The following is a 14265-nucleotide window of genomic DNA, read 5'->3' as shown; positions in this document are numbered from 1 at the left end:
TGAATTGTCAAATTCCGTTTTCTCCACGTTGAGATCTTTGAAACAAATTCTGCCTTATATTGCAACAGCCACGTTCTCCGTGACACAATTATATAAATAACGATACGTGGAATTTTCTTCGAAAAGAAACGCAATCGCCGTGTTTTTCGTCAAATGATCGATCGATTCAGTGGACTCGAGGATCCCAGATCAGCAAGCTTGGTCACATGTTCTCACACAAGGCCATCGATGGGCGACTTTTTTCCACAGATCGTCTACACCGCACGGGAAGGTCTTCCCGCAATTATACCATCGGCTGGGCCGTACGTCGATGATGATGATCACCAACGTTCACGAATCTCGACAAGGACGACCTTTCATGGCGACCAAGACGCTTTGAGTAATCTGTCAGCGACCATTTATTGTATTAACCGGATCAATTTGGTATTTAGAATAAGACAGAAGTTTTAAATTATATGATTTTCGAAAGAATGCAGTTTAGACGAATGACAATTCATTTTTAAGTTCATTCGATTGCGATTGGGGGATGATCAACCCTTAACTGCTACGTAAGACAACGCGATATTTCGAATGTTATAAATATCGTCGTAATTTTGTTTTCAAGTAACAATTGATACTGAGTGTCGCTAACCTTCGGTTACTAATTTATTAATAATTACAAACCGTGTAACATTAAAGCTACGATATTTTTACATTATTTACGATATTACAACGTTATATTTACGATGTCGATTAATTAAAAATATTACGACATTGGATTTTATATTTACTTATAGCCTATAAGAATATAAAATTTAAATTTTTATTGCAGAGCAGTTCACAACCAGCGAACTCGCGTGAGTTTCTATTTCAATGTAGCAGTTATGGGTTAAATGTAATAGCTTCTCAGTGAAATCTAGAATAGCGGATAGTTTGGAATAATTTAAGTTGCTTTCAAAGCGTTGCGAAGCATCGATCTGTTTTTAAAATGGATCACTTCTGGTTGCATTTGAGATATTTAAAATTATCGAAAAGAAAGTCACACAAGTGACGGAGAACTTCTCTAATTTTCCAGGACTTTTGCTTTAGTTCTTGGAAGAAAATTCTCTCAACGTTTCTACATTCAAATTGTGCTTTTACATTCGATTCATCAACCATTTGAAAAGTTTACGGATCTGGAAATTGTAGAACCTCGAAAGTTTAAACCTCGTCCTTTAACTAACGAGAAAGAAGATATTGGAAATCTGGAATCTTCCAGATTTCATATAAGTCCGAATTTCTAAAGAATCTTAAAAGAACGCGAGTGAAAAAATGTTCAATAGACACGCACAGATTGAAAGTAACGAAGCTTCAGTGCCGAAAGCTTCCGTGCGTTTCAGCTTCTTTTTTTTTCTTCGAGAATTTCTCGACCATCTGGAAATACTACTGTCGTTCGAGATCACTTAGCGTTCATAGCTAAAACAGATACAAATTTTCAAAGAAGATATATTCAATTCTTGGACTGCTTCGTGATTTAGTAATACTAAAACGAAAAACGTAGAAGGAAACTTTTCAGGATTCTAAATTGAAAATGATCCAGATCTTATATCAATTTGACACGTTGATAAATATAAAAAAGGTGACATATATTCTACATATTTTTTATTTACTTAATCGTTTCTTTTTCTCTTCGATTAACTTAAAATAGGAAATCGTTGTAACGAGAAAAACTCATATCTTTTAACTCGCTTAGAACTCACTTGGTTAAGATTCGATTGTATTTAAAAATGCCAATCGTATTTCTCAAGAAACGGTTCGAGCGAATTTTCTTATTATTATACTTGAGTTCGGTACTGATTATGTGTTCTTACAATAATTAATTATACTAACAAGCAACAAATGAGACAAAAACAGGAACGTTTTTCACCTATATCGATTCGAAATAGAGGTGTGATATCAGAACCGAACGTTAAAACCACATGAAAAAATAAAAGAGAGAAAAAAAAGAAAAGATTAAGAAACACAATTCGATGCTTCCTATCGCTATCGATCGAATTCGATCTCGTCGATTACTTCTCTGGTGGTTCTCGCGATAAAGGGGTTCCGCGGTTTTGGTTTCGAAAGCAGCCTAGCCGTTCCGGCGACGCTTCCGGTTTCCCTTCCCAGCGCATTCAGAGCTCCCGGAAGTGTCTCGTTTTCCCAACCGGATGCCACGGAACCCGCTGAATCGCACCTGACCACTTCCTGCGTCCAATACCCTTTATCGTCCCTCTTCGCAGGTCAACGAATTTCAACGTCGTCCCCAGACTCTACGATCGTCTCCCTCCCCCCTCTATCTCTCCCTTCTATTTTATTTTTATTTCGCATCGTTTCGATGGAAGTTTTGTCAAATTTACTTCGTAAATTCCAATACCATCGACGGTCAACATAAATCGAGCGCACAGTCGTTTCGTTCCCGTTTTCGAATTTTATTTCACCGATTTCATCCGAACGCTCGAAAGTTGCGCGGATAGAATCGATGAAATTTTTTTTCGCGTCACATGCCAGTTTTCACGAACTTTAACGGCGGAAATTTCACACGAGTTTCGCCGCTGGAAGAATTCCACTTTTACTCTCTCGGCGAAGAGACTACCGTAACACGTTGCTCTTACCGTTCACGTTTAGCCCGCGTTATTTCTGTTTTGCTAGCGTACAACTTCATTTTTGATCATTTGCTTAAAACAAATCAAGAAGGTTTCGTACGACGCTACCTACGTTCGCTGTAAAATTGATTTTTCAAGTAAATGCTTCCGCGTGAAACGATCGCACTCGACGTCGCGCCGTTCGGATGAAACTGAATCGTGTTCGTCCGTGAAATTCAATTGCTTCTCGTTCTATTAGATTGGTGTATATGAAATGTAGTTTCTTCGAACGCGAAACTTTAACCAGCCGAAGATTTTTTCAAAACGTCGAATATAAAGTAACGTCCCATTGATCTTTTTCGGAAGCTTTTCTTAACCACAGATTTATAAAAATTATCACCTGTTAAAGAATTCCCTCGTGTAGAAAAATGTCTCTTCTTCGAACGCTAAATTTACGTTCTCAGCGACGTTCGTGACAACTCTCCAAATTTAATCTCATGAAATTATACAAGTTATTCCAATTATTCACGATGATATCGATCCATCAAAATCGAATTCGAATCTCGTGCAGACGTTTTATACGCGTCAGTCTAGTAATTCTTCTGCTAAAAATTTTGTTAAAAATCTTCTATTCGCCCGGTTTTAGAGAAACGATATTTTACATGCGTCGAGCTAATAATTTCCTTTTGTTTCGCTATTTTGTAAAAAATCGTCTAACAAAAGACTCTAGCGAATCTCGATTTTCTTTCACATTTTTCCTCTTAAGTGATCAACGAGAGGGACTTGTGTGCGTATAACTTGTTTTTTTTTTTTTTTTTTTTTTAACGTTCCTGTTGAAACACTTGAAACGGAGCGATGTTATGTCACTTGGGCCGCGTGATCGGAAGAGCGTCGAGTGTTGCACCCTCAAAAGTTCGGTGAAACGAGTCGCCTTTGACGTAACGTTCATTCGTCGACACTCGAAATCATCCTGAAAATCGTCCTCGCTCGTAAGTAGCTGTCAGAGTATCAAGAACGATCGTTTCTACGAGAAGCGAACGAAACTAATATCTGAAGAAGTTAAATGGCGTCTCCGACGTGGAAGATTAGTTCTTGGCTAGTTTCGATGGCTGCCCCGCGTTGTGATACAATTTTAAAGCGATAACATTCGGTAGAAATTTAGGCGGATTTTGTTGAAAAATATATGGGGTGGATTGTTGCTATCAAACGAAACACCTTGTTTCTTTGAGATTTTAATTTTTGAGACGATAATATGAATGAAAACAGTTAGAATGATATATTAGTATATAAATATCGTACAGTAGATATTTTATACCGTTACATGAACTTGTCTTATTTCAATTAATACCGTGTACAACAACTGAGATTAACATTCATATGCTTTCTATTTAATTTCTATTAATAAGAAACTTTACAAGTCACAAGGTATTGATAAATATTCTTGCGTAACATCAACAAGTTTGGTAACGAAAAGTATGAAACTTGACAACCAAATTTTCCACGTATATTCGTGAATCGATCTACTTAACGAAAAATTATAAAAATTTGTAACATGTAAGTTTAGCGATAATATTAACTGGTAAATTATTGTGCAAGAGGATGTTGGACTAGCAAATTATTCGTTCCACGTTCTTCTCTTATCCTTGCAGCGATAAAGCTTATTCTCTGTACACCAAAATTTCTATTCTGTATTTCACGGTTCTGTATCGTCGAGCCAACTCGATGGACGATTAAATTCCAAGTAAAATCGATTCTAAACCCCTGCAAAATTACACGAGAGTTAACTGAAGATAATATTAGAAGAAATTTCAAGCTGCGACTTGGACTATCCTTCTGATGCTACGACGGTAACAGGCTGTGCCACGTAACAACCGCTTTAAACGAATCTTTCCGCCATATTAACCGGTCGGAGGTCGCCTGGATTTCCCGTGAAATATCATTTTTAGCCGGTGACCGCCGTGGGCGGGCATTCGAGGAACGGCTGACCAGGACTCTTTTCGTGCGGTCGTGTCGAATATTGTCTGTAATCGAGAGAACGTTCCTGAGAGAATGAGATCGACCGAATGGGTGGGAGTGAATGTAATATACGAGTCGTTTCTGTCGCCTCTCGTCGTTTCGAACGCGTGCAGTCCTTGCGCTGGAGACACACCGTGGTAAACCCCAGAGCGGTTTTGTCGCATCGCGAGATGTAAGAAATTTGCCAGTAATATTAATATATTACCACACTTCTCCTAATGGTAGATCGTATGCTTCGTGGAAAGTTTCGTCGAACTTGGAAAAGGAACGGCTGGTAGAAATTCTTGGTTAGCGAAAACCGTAGTTGTGGAATAAACAGATTCTTCGACGACGGCTTTGGTGAATAACTCTTTTATATCATTGTATTTGTCAGTTTGAAACTATACAAAAATTGAGAAACTGTTTCGTATTGAAACTGTGAATTGGTTTTTAGAAACACCAGCATTGATTGAAGATTTTTCTTTTACTTTGACCAGACGTCCTTCTTTTTCAAAAGTCTTGTAATCCATCAATGACACTGTAAATTAACAATAAGTAAATTATCTTTAGAAAATTCGACCAAACTTTCCTCTATATGCGAGTTGAAGAACGATCGGAGATGATCGTTTCTTGGAAAAATAAAAAGAGACAAAAGAAAGGTGGAGGAGAAGTCCCTTTCGTGATTCGTTATGTTTCTATTATATTCAGGTTTCCGATCAGCGAAATAGCTTCTCATCTCCGATCGTTGCACACGCGGTATTCGTTAAGGTACTAATGAAACTATTATTCTAATTAATGATTAGCATCGATACGATATCAGTCTGTACATATTGTCTTCGCTGTCATTTCTTATACTTCGTCGTGACTTGTAAATGCAGTAGAGAACGAATGAATCGCGTGTATGATCCACTTTTGCAAGAAATTCGCTCGCACGAGCGAAGAATGAACGACGTATAGAAAACCAAGTGAGAATCCGACGCGTTTAACCTCTTGAGGGAAATGACGTTATTTAACATTATCTGTCTCGTTGGATATCTGAATGCAGTTGTTGAGAAGTAAGAAATATTCATTCGTCTCCTGTCTTTTTCTTTTATTAGATTCATCCCTGAAGAGGTTAATGGATATAGAAAAATAAAAGTAAAGATGAGACATTTTAACGAGCGTAACGTATGTTTATCGCTTGTCTCGATGTTAGAAATAGAAATAATTGATTAAGAAAAATGACGGTATAGTCATTTGTCTCGCTCGCGGCCTTTCGAATACGCCTCCTTCTTTGTAATTCACGTATTTGCATACACACTCCGGCACACGATACGCATATTGCATCCATGTACGAAACTAAAATGCACGCGCACGATCGAAAAGCCTTGCTGCTAGCCTTATCTTGTAACACGAAGTATGAATAAATCATTGAAAACGTAAAAATAGTCTTTGTTTGTTCATTTTCTTGAACTCGAAGCGAAGAAGGTTTGTATTCTACAATTTTTGTTACGTAAAATATAAAACACAAAGACGTGTACAGACCGAAACGCGGAGTATTTTAAAATCGAGTAACGTAGTCCAAGGTATTGTAGAAATTTTCCTATGCGTAGGTGTATTATACAATGCAATTAAGAAACTATGACGAGAAAGAAGGGCAGAATCTTCATACTTCTCGGCATTAGAATTCTAATATTCAACGCGAATATCGACTTTGTATATTTAAAGATGAAATGTTTATATTTTACGTTCATCATAAATATGCCAGCATGAAAGAAATGCGTTGAATGGGGAACACGTGAAACGTTTGCCGATTTGATGCAAATGAGGGTAATGTTTAATGCAAATTCCAAGCGATTATATTATGGAAACTTAAAAGTCATTAAAGCACAAATGTTCTAGAAAAATAGGGTAACACCGTTAATTCCTTGGTGCATGCCATTTATCGTTTAATTGCTTAGCTTACCAAATGTTCATACGCAACGTAAAAAGCGTGGAATATAGCCTCGAAAAATATAGAAGATTAAAATATTCCACGCGAACGTTCCAGGCTAAGTATATCAAGGATAAAGAAGAACAAATTAAACTAAAACTAACTGAATCTGTGAAACGCATTAAAAAGCTGACGAAAACGACGATTACATCGATCAAACCTATCTTACCTTCTATTGCACATTCTTCGACTAACATTGAAACATTATACATACGTATCTCTATCTCCAAAACAACCGACCTTACTTTCCTATAAATACGTTCTCCTATAAATTGTTTCTTTATCCTATCGCAGCCTGAACACATCCAATTCCAACTTCTTATTCGATTCGACTATTGTAACAAGATTGTGCCGGCGAAGAAACGCGAAGGGTTCACGGACACGTGGTCCGCGACGGCACTTGTTCGTGGCAAGTTCTAGACGACGACAAGTTCGTCTGAATCTGGCTGAATGGACGCATAGATGGCCGTTGAATGCAGTCGTTTACAGGCACGCATTGAATCGGTCCCGGAACGTGGTCCATTCATAAGCAAACCAGGAAACGGGGCCAGCTCGCAGAGGATGAGAAGACGGAGGAGGAGGATGTCTTATCGGGCGACAAAGCGTCTAATCCGCGTGCCGATTTCCGGGCCGCCGGTTCCGGACCCCGGAATGCACGCTCCGTCGAATATATCCGACTTAACGATCGCCGATTATTGAATGCAAATTGATTCCCGAGTTGCTGCCGGGATCAGGCGTCTCTCCAGTTTCGAATCCATGCTTCAATTGCACGACCGATGCTCCTATCGCGCTACGTCGCGTCGTGTCTTTTCGAAGGTACGAAGCAGCTTCTGCGAATTGCTGGCATTCGTAGAAAATGAAGACGTTATAGGAAATTTTTGGCACGAGCTTGTTAGACCTGAAAGAGAACTGTAGATTAGTATTTTCTAGCTTTTGTAACCCGGTTATTTTATTATTAATAACGCGGTTATGTGGCTCACTGTCGGTGAGAATTTCTTTTTGAAGAATTATTATTATCTACATGGTATAGCGCGTATATCATTTCTCTTGATACTTGGTGTAGCTTATGAATTTCAAATTGTACACATTTTTAAGTAAAATTGTTTCATACTCGTGCTATTTCGTTTCGTACAGAAAGTCGAGCCAAATGAATCGTTACAATACCATTCGTTCATAACTTCTTTTCTATTTTGGATACAATGTAATAACTATCCCAATATTACTATACATATATATCTAACGTTATAATTTGTTTATTTAAAATAAATATTGTAATTGATAGAAGTATATATTTTTAAACAAGAGATAAAAATACACAATACTGTACATTACAGTACAGTAACTAGCATAATGCACGTATTACATTATAATACAAATTACTGTACGTTGTACTATTAAACATTTACCTCTATTTCTCCTTAAACTAACGCATCACCGAATAACCATTCCTCTTCTGAAAGTGATTAAACCAGGGGAGAACGAGAGTCGTCAAACGTTTCAAGAGACTAAGAACAAGCCGAGTCCGCAAAATCACGTCGTTAATCGTATATCCCGATGTAATTCAAAATATATTGCCCAAGGGTGTTATTCGACCCGTTAATTTCATTGATTATCGTTGCACGTGTATCACCATGAAGAGCGATTGCCGCGAATTAGGTAATTTCCTTAACGATCCTCTACACCGTAACTTTCGCTGCTGCTAGTTAGCGATCCTCTTAATTATCGCTGCAACTCGTCGGATACTTTCTTTGAAAACTTCGTTCTTGAGATGTTTATTAATCAAATGCCGCGTCGTCGCAATCAATGATTGAATTCCCCTGGATGCGTTCTCCTTCAGGTATTCCTCTCCTCTGTCGGTAGCTTTCGTTTCACAAGTTATCGTTTGTTTCTTGAAAATTCGACGTCGATACAAACTTCTTAACGAGACGAACGGCGAAATAAGTAATTGTACGACCGGTCCACTGGGAAATTCTTCGACGAAACGCGCGAATTCAAAGTCTGGAGACTGGCTAGGGAGTTGGAGCTATAGCGTGTCGCTGCTGTGGTCAGAGTTTAACGTTATCCAGCTAATTATCTTATCGAACGATTGCCTCGTTCAGTGAATTGGAAATGTTGTTGATCGGATTTTCGTTGATCGAGCCTTTCAATTACTCTTGCTTTCATCATTTCCACTTTAAGTATCGTATTATTCTGCGTCGTTCACACGCGTGATCTACTAACAAGTTAAATAGATCAGCTGTGTGTCTTTCTTAATAAATCATTCTATGTCTATATTCTGAAACGATCGCGTCACTTATAACGTGGCTCAGTACATTAAACGTGAGCTGGTTATCGTTGTTTTGACATTTCACGTCTCTCTTGCAACCTTTTGATGAAACATGCGTATAGACACCGCTACGTACGTACCTGCATATACCACATGTTCGTCTTATTTTCAGGCAGAGGAAAAACCTGGCGAAGTTTGCTGTATAGATACAAGTAGCGCGAATTGAGATCTCGTATGTTCACGTTAGAGATATACAGTTTATAAATGTGTCTCACGTAAGTAGAACGTGATCCCTGAAAACAAAAATAAACTCTGGCCGCCATATTTTCCGCGCTCTTGGACATGTTTTATATCTTCCTTGATATTCTTATAGTTATGGAAATCTGCTGTGTGAAATGCAAATTAAGGAACGCGCCACGGACCCTGAATAATCGCCTAATTCGATTTTTTAGCGCGTTAAGCTTGCACGAAACTTCCACTCGCTTTACGAAACTAGATTAACATCTCGTGCAGACGTTACGAATCGTGAAGAACGCTATCAACGTATGCGAATTTTTTCGTATATACGTACATATGTATATCGTGTGTGTGTGTGTGTGTTTGTGCGAGCTTTCAAACAAGAACAAACTTAGGAAAACTGCGTTAAACTTGAATGAAGTGCCTATAATAATAAGAGCCGTGTATCGTTATAACGCTAGCGAAATTTAAAGAAATATAATACACTCGTGTAACATAAACATTTCAACGAATCACACATATATATACACAAATGGGTGATTTTTCACGAAGATATTTTTATCTCTTATACGAAGATTAGAATAAAATTGTTTCTCGTAATGTTTTCTTCAGACGTGGAATTTTATTTCCTTCTAGTTGATTGTGAAAACATTTCAGTAGCTTGTAGACGCTTCCCATTGTTTAGTTTAGTCTAATCGTCAATTGGTAACATGAGAAATAACAGCAAAGACAGTGGAATATGAATTTGCTCAGAAATTGATTCTGACGGTTTTTAGTTTTCTATTATCTTGGATATTTTATAACTATGCAAAATAATTTCGTTATTGTGTATCATATAATATAGCATATAACGTCTTCGTTGTTTATTTATCATAGAAAGTAACAGTCTATGAATTATCAATAAAAATGTGTAAGAAATTATAATTTGCATTAGCACTTTTACATTCGCATAAACGAATTACCGTTTAATGAAATAAATTGATCGCAAGCAACGCTTCGTTTAAAGTATAAAGCATAGCGTTTGCCAGTTACCATACCAGAAAGCATATGTAATACAATGGCGCGTTAAATCATCGACGGCGTTTGCCAAAAATGATAAATGGCCAACGATTTGTTTTCCTTTTTATCGTGTGTGTTTCGAATAATTGATTCGACGTGTCAACATCAACTTCAATTTCTCCGTAAAATGAATTTATTACAAACAATTCACTGACCGAAAGTGTGCGCGCGCTTTACAACAAAATTGAATATAAACGAAATTTCACCCCAAACTCGCCTATGTTACTCGCCGTGATTTATCTCGTTAAATCTTGCAAAACTATTTATCATATGAATTCGGACGTATCGATCATACAAATGATATCGCCGGAGAAAATAAAGAAATTACAAACACTTAAAGCATACAGTGGCATCGTGCAGGTGTTTCAACTTGCCATGATAATCTTCAATGAACGTATTATGCGTGTGAAAACAGAACGTTTTCAAATTTCGTTGATACCATAGCGATGCATAATCTGAAACCAATCTAAAAACGTGGATCTATAGAATGTCAAAATATATGGAAAACATTTGTATGCTTTAGTCTGCGGATTAAAACGATGAAACGACGTCCGGCAAGAATATGGTCAGAGGCCCATTTTCCGACTTATAAATAATTTCGTTATACGCTAGAAACGCACCAACATCGATAAATCCGCTGACGAGTTTGCGTAAATATATGCCAGTCTAATTGCCGCAAACATTTTCAATATTTCACATTTGAACAGAAATTTCCAAAATTCCTAATTTCCATTCTAAAACGAACTGATCGTAGGCGAAAAGGAATTACTCGTTTGATCGCAAGGAATATTTTCTTGCAAACTTTATACAAGATGCCCCGGAGCTTAATAGTCAATCTTTGTCAGTACGTTCTACGGGCATAATCGAATGAAAAATATAGATATACGCGAAACATAGGTCACTTAAAGCTTTACTGAAAGTTATGATATAAAAGAATTACCTGCTACGTCGCGAGGAATATTCTCTTGCAAGCTCTATACCGTACATTCGCCATGTCTCACTGTTTGTATGTCCATAAACAACACAGACATTTACGTGGTCGTATTAAACCGTATACTCGTATCTGCTCGGCGTGGCCTGATCGTATTGGGAAATGAACGACTTTCGACCCTCGCCGTGGATATCTGAAAGTATTCGAGCTACGATAACCCCCAGGCCGATCGACATTTTGCAACGTGCAACGCTGACGTAACTTCCCGTAACACGAAGGACTTCTTCCGCAACGCCTCTAATGGAGTCTTAATGGAGCTCTTTGAACCACGACAGCAAACCCAGCCTCCTTCTATAACACGAAAATAAATACTTTACGCATTGTCTCGAGAGAGCTAACGTTCCTTTTTTTCAACATCCATTTCGTCGATCAACCATTGCTTTAAAGTTTTAATTTCGTCCCCGATGAGAGGTTTCTCCCGCTAGTTAATAAAATAGTTAAGAGCTTTGTGGTTTAATATCTGGATGTTCGTTTGACGAGATATTAGAAGACAGATACATACTAGTATAAGTGGTAATGTAAAGAAAATAGAAAATCTTAGAGAACGCTTATATGTTTTAACTTATAACTCGTGCATACAAGTTTACATGGAAGAAGATTAATATTTGGCAGAAGAAATTAATTTTTAATATACACATTTATAATATACAATTATATAATTGTAATTATGTATTATGATTTTTAATTACATTTTAATTATATTAATTATAATTATAATTATATAATAGACATTTATAATATACAAACGAATTCCTTCTAAATATGTTGTATAATTAGATTTCTCATCTAACGGTGTTAAGAACTTAAAAAAGATTTGATCTTATGGTATCTTAGACGCTAGAATATGTCAGAAATTATTCTTGCGACACTCGAATGTAAAAAAATGATTTCTCTCCTTTAAGTTTCGTTTTTGAAAAAAATTATTTCCCATATAAATTTCATGAGAAAGATCAAAGTTTCGAAATTTCTCTATCGCTATTACTACCGCAAATATACATCTAACGTTAAATAATTATTTCGTAATTTTCCAACAATCAACGTATTTGTTTTTAAACCGGCGACTTACACTGTCTCTTACTCGAGTATCAATTTGAATTTCGGAACAGTCGAGGTTCGAGGAAACGGTGAAAATAAGAGGTGGAATAAGTAATGAATGGAAAGTGGACGGCGGAGTGCGAACGTCGGGAAATTGACGAGTCGGGCAACGAACTTGCGCGAAAAATACGGAAAACGAAGGAAAATAGAATACGTAAGCGAGATGCATAAAGAATGTGCACTAATTATTCACACTACCATCGAATTACTGTGTCAAAGGCAAGGGGATCGTTGCTTTGGATTTATCGTCCTCCCACCCCCTAAAAATACAAACTAGTCAAGATTCAGCGATGTAATTAATATTCCGCAGTAATGTGATATTGCTGGTCGAAAGACAGATGCCTATTTGCGATTCTGCGACTAAAAGCATATTGGATTTTTTATAGCAACACAAATTATTTATTACACGTAACGTAAAAATTGAAAAACCGGTAAAAAGTTTTGTTAATTTGCAACAGTTTAAAAAATTCAATACATAAGATTTAATAAATTGTCGATATAGATGGGAGACTGAGTAGGATATTTGGGAATGCGAGGGTTGAATAAAAGATATTTCCAATTTTATAATTGTTCAATTATGTACGTGCTACGTATTCTGTTTTAACAATTTGAGTACTTTGTCCGTTTGAGTAAAATTGATATTTTTTAGAAAATTATCGTTTCGTCCATTTGAAGGTTAAATTGAAAAGAATTATATTTGAGGTACAATATCTTTCAAACGTCTTCCTGCCTTTTCTTGCAAATATCCACTTTGCACGATGATATCGGCATTTGCGATTCAATTTTGTCGATAAATCAATAGAATGCCATTTTCTACTAACTGGAGGCAAATTAAAGAAGCACCTTTGAAATTAAAGAATTAATCGCCAAACTAATTTCATAGAAGCTGCGTGTTTCAGATTTTTCTATTAAACGCTTCATTGGAAAGTTAAATTTTCCATTAAACGATCCAACTCAAACAACGAAGAAATCAACTCTGAAAACTTCGAGAACTAATCTCCGCCTCGCACGCTCTACACAATTTTATAATACCTGCACACGTCTTAAATATTCAACGCTAAATGAGTCTAAAGCTTTAAACAAATATATCTAACATCTTTGCGCCGGAATATTCTTTATCTTTGCCAATAAACCGTAAATTTTCTGCGTTGAAAAGCAATGCTGTTTCACGATCGCGCTGTAAACTCGGCTAGACAGCGAAGCATCGCATTGGTTGGATGGTTTCTTTTTTCCTGAAAGATAAAATCACGGAACGGAAGGGGTCAGCTGAAAAACGGATATCGATCGAAAGTCGTACGTACGGCTGTGCTCCGTATTGCCGCGGAAACGAACAAAAAGCACGATGTCAGGAACTCGTAAAACCGATTATCACCTTCAAGTAATTATCCAAGCAGCATACTCGAGACAAGTATCCGGTCGCCTCTTGCACCCACGTAATTACTCTAAGTTGAACAGTGCGAGAGATAAAAAGCAGAAAATGACAAGAAAACTCGGGCAATCGGATTAAAGGTGATGCGAACGTGAAAGTTATTATCGATCGATGGACAATAAATTGCACGGAGATTCATGAAGAAACGAAATTGAGTCGTCATAGAAGTGTTCATAGTTCTGGTGTGAATTTTAAGACTATCGACTCGCGTAAAACTTTCAAGACAATGTTGAGTTTCCTTTAAAAAATATTCTGAAATATTGAATGTCAGGGATAATCGAATTAGACGTTTGTCTACAAATTTTACGATAGAAGTTAGGAGGTGTACTATTGAATATTGTAGAAGTTTAGAGAATTAGCTTTACAATTTGTTCTGTCGAAATCTGTCGAAAAGGGCTATTTAGAAAGATAAAATATGATTAAGAAATGATTTTCGCAAGTACTTTTGGCTATATATTAAAACTAAAAAAGATAAAACGATTAAGAAAGAAGTACAATGCAATGTTTATGAATAATAAATTGAATAACGAAAAGTAAAAAATAAAGGACGAATAAGAAAGATGGAACTTTGTAGTCATCTGGGTTGCTATCGGTATATCTAGTTCATTGCTTGTACTCGATAGTTTTCCAATTTCCGTATCA

General features: G+C 36.9%; 1 protein-coding gene and 1 long non-coding RNA gene across 9 annotated transcripts in view; one reads left to right on the top strand and one right to left on the bottom strand.

The window, feature by feature from the left end:
- The window catches only part of LOC122571242, an 81139-nt gene that overhangs the window by 1002 nt on the left and 65872 nt on the right, over positions 1-14265 (bottom strand). Inside the window, exon 2 of the long non-coding RNA XR_006317999.1 lies at positions 11049-11390. This is a non-coding gene — a long non-coding RNA (uncharacterized LOC122571242). The remainder of the gene's footprint in view (positions 1-11048; positions 11391-14265) is intronic.
- LOC122571239 (tropomodulin) overlaps positions 1-14265 on the top strand; it is a 140255-nt gene that overhangs the window by 111910 nt on the left and 14080 nt on the right. For 5 of the 8 annotated variants that reach the window (XR_006317996.1, XR_006317994.1, XM_043734783.1 and 2 more), the window contains one exon: positions 250-5999. The exons of the other annotated variants lie outside the window; for them this stretch is intronic. Coding sequence is in view for 2 of the 5 variants with exons in the window: in XM_043734783.1 (XP_043590718.1) it covers positions 250-314 (65 nt within the window). In the remaining 3 variants the exon portion in view is untranslated. Of the gene's footprint in view, positions 1-249; positions 6000-14265 lie in introns of those variants that run through there. 8 annotated transcript variants of the gene reach the window in all.

This window comes from Bombus pyrosoma, linkage group LG9 (assembly GCF_014825855.1).
Source record: "Bombus pyrosoma isolate SC7728 linkage group LG9, ASM1482585v1, whole genome shotgun sequence".
Classification (NCBI taxonomy): domain Eukaryota; kingdom Metazoa; phylum Arthropoda; class Insecta; order Hymenoptera; family Apidae; genus Bombus; species Bombus pyrosoma.
Note: the sequence above shows the minus strand (reverse complement) of the source record. Positions and strands in the feature narration are given on the sequence as shown.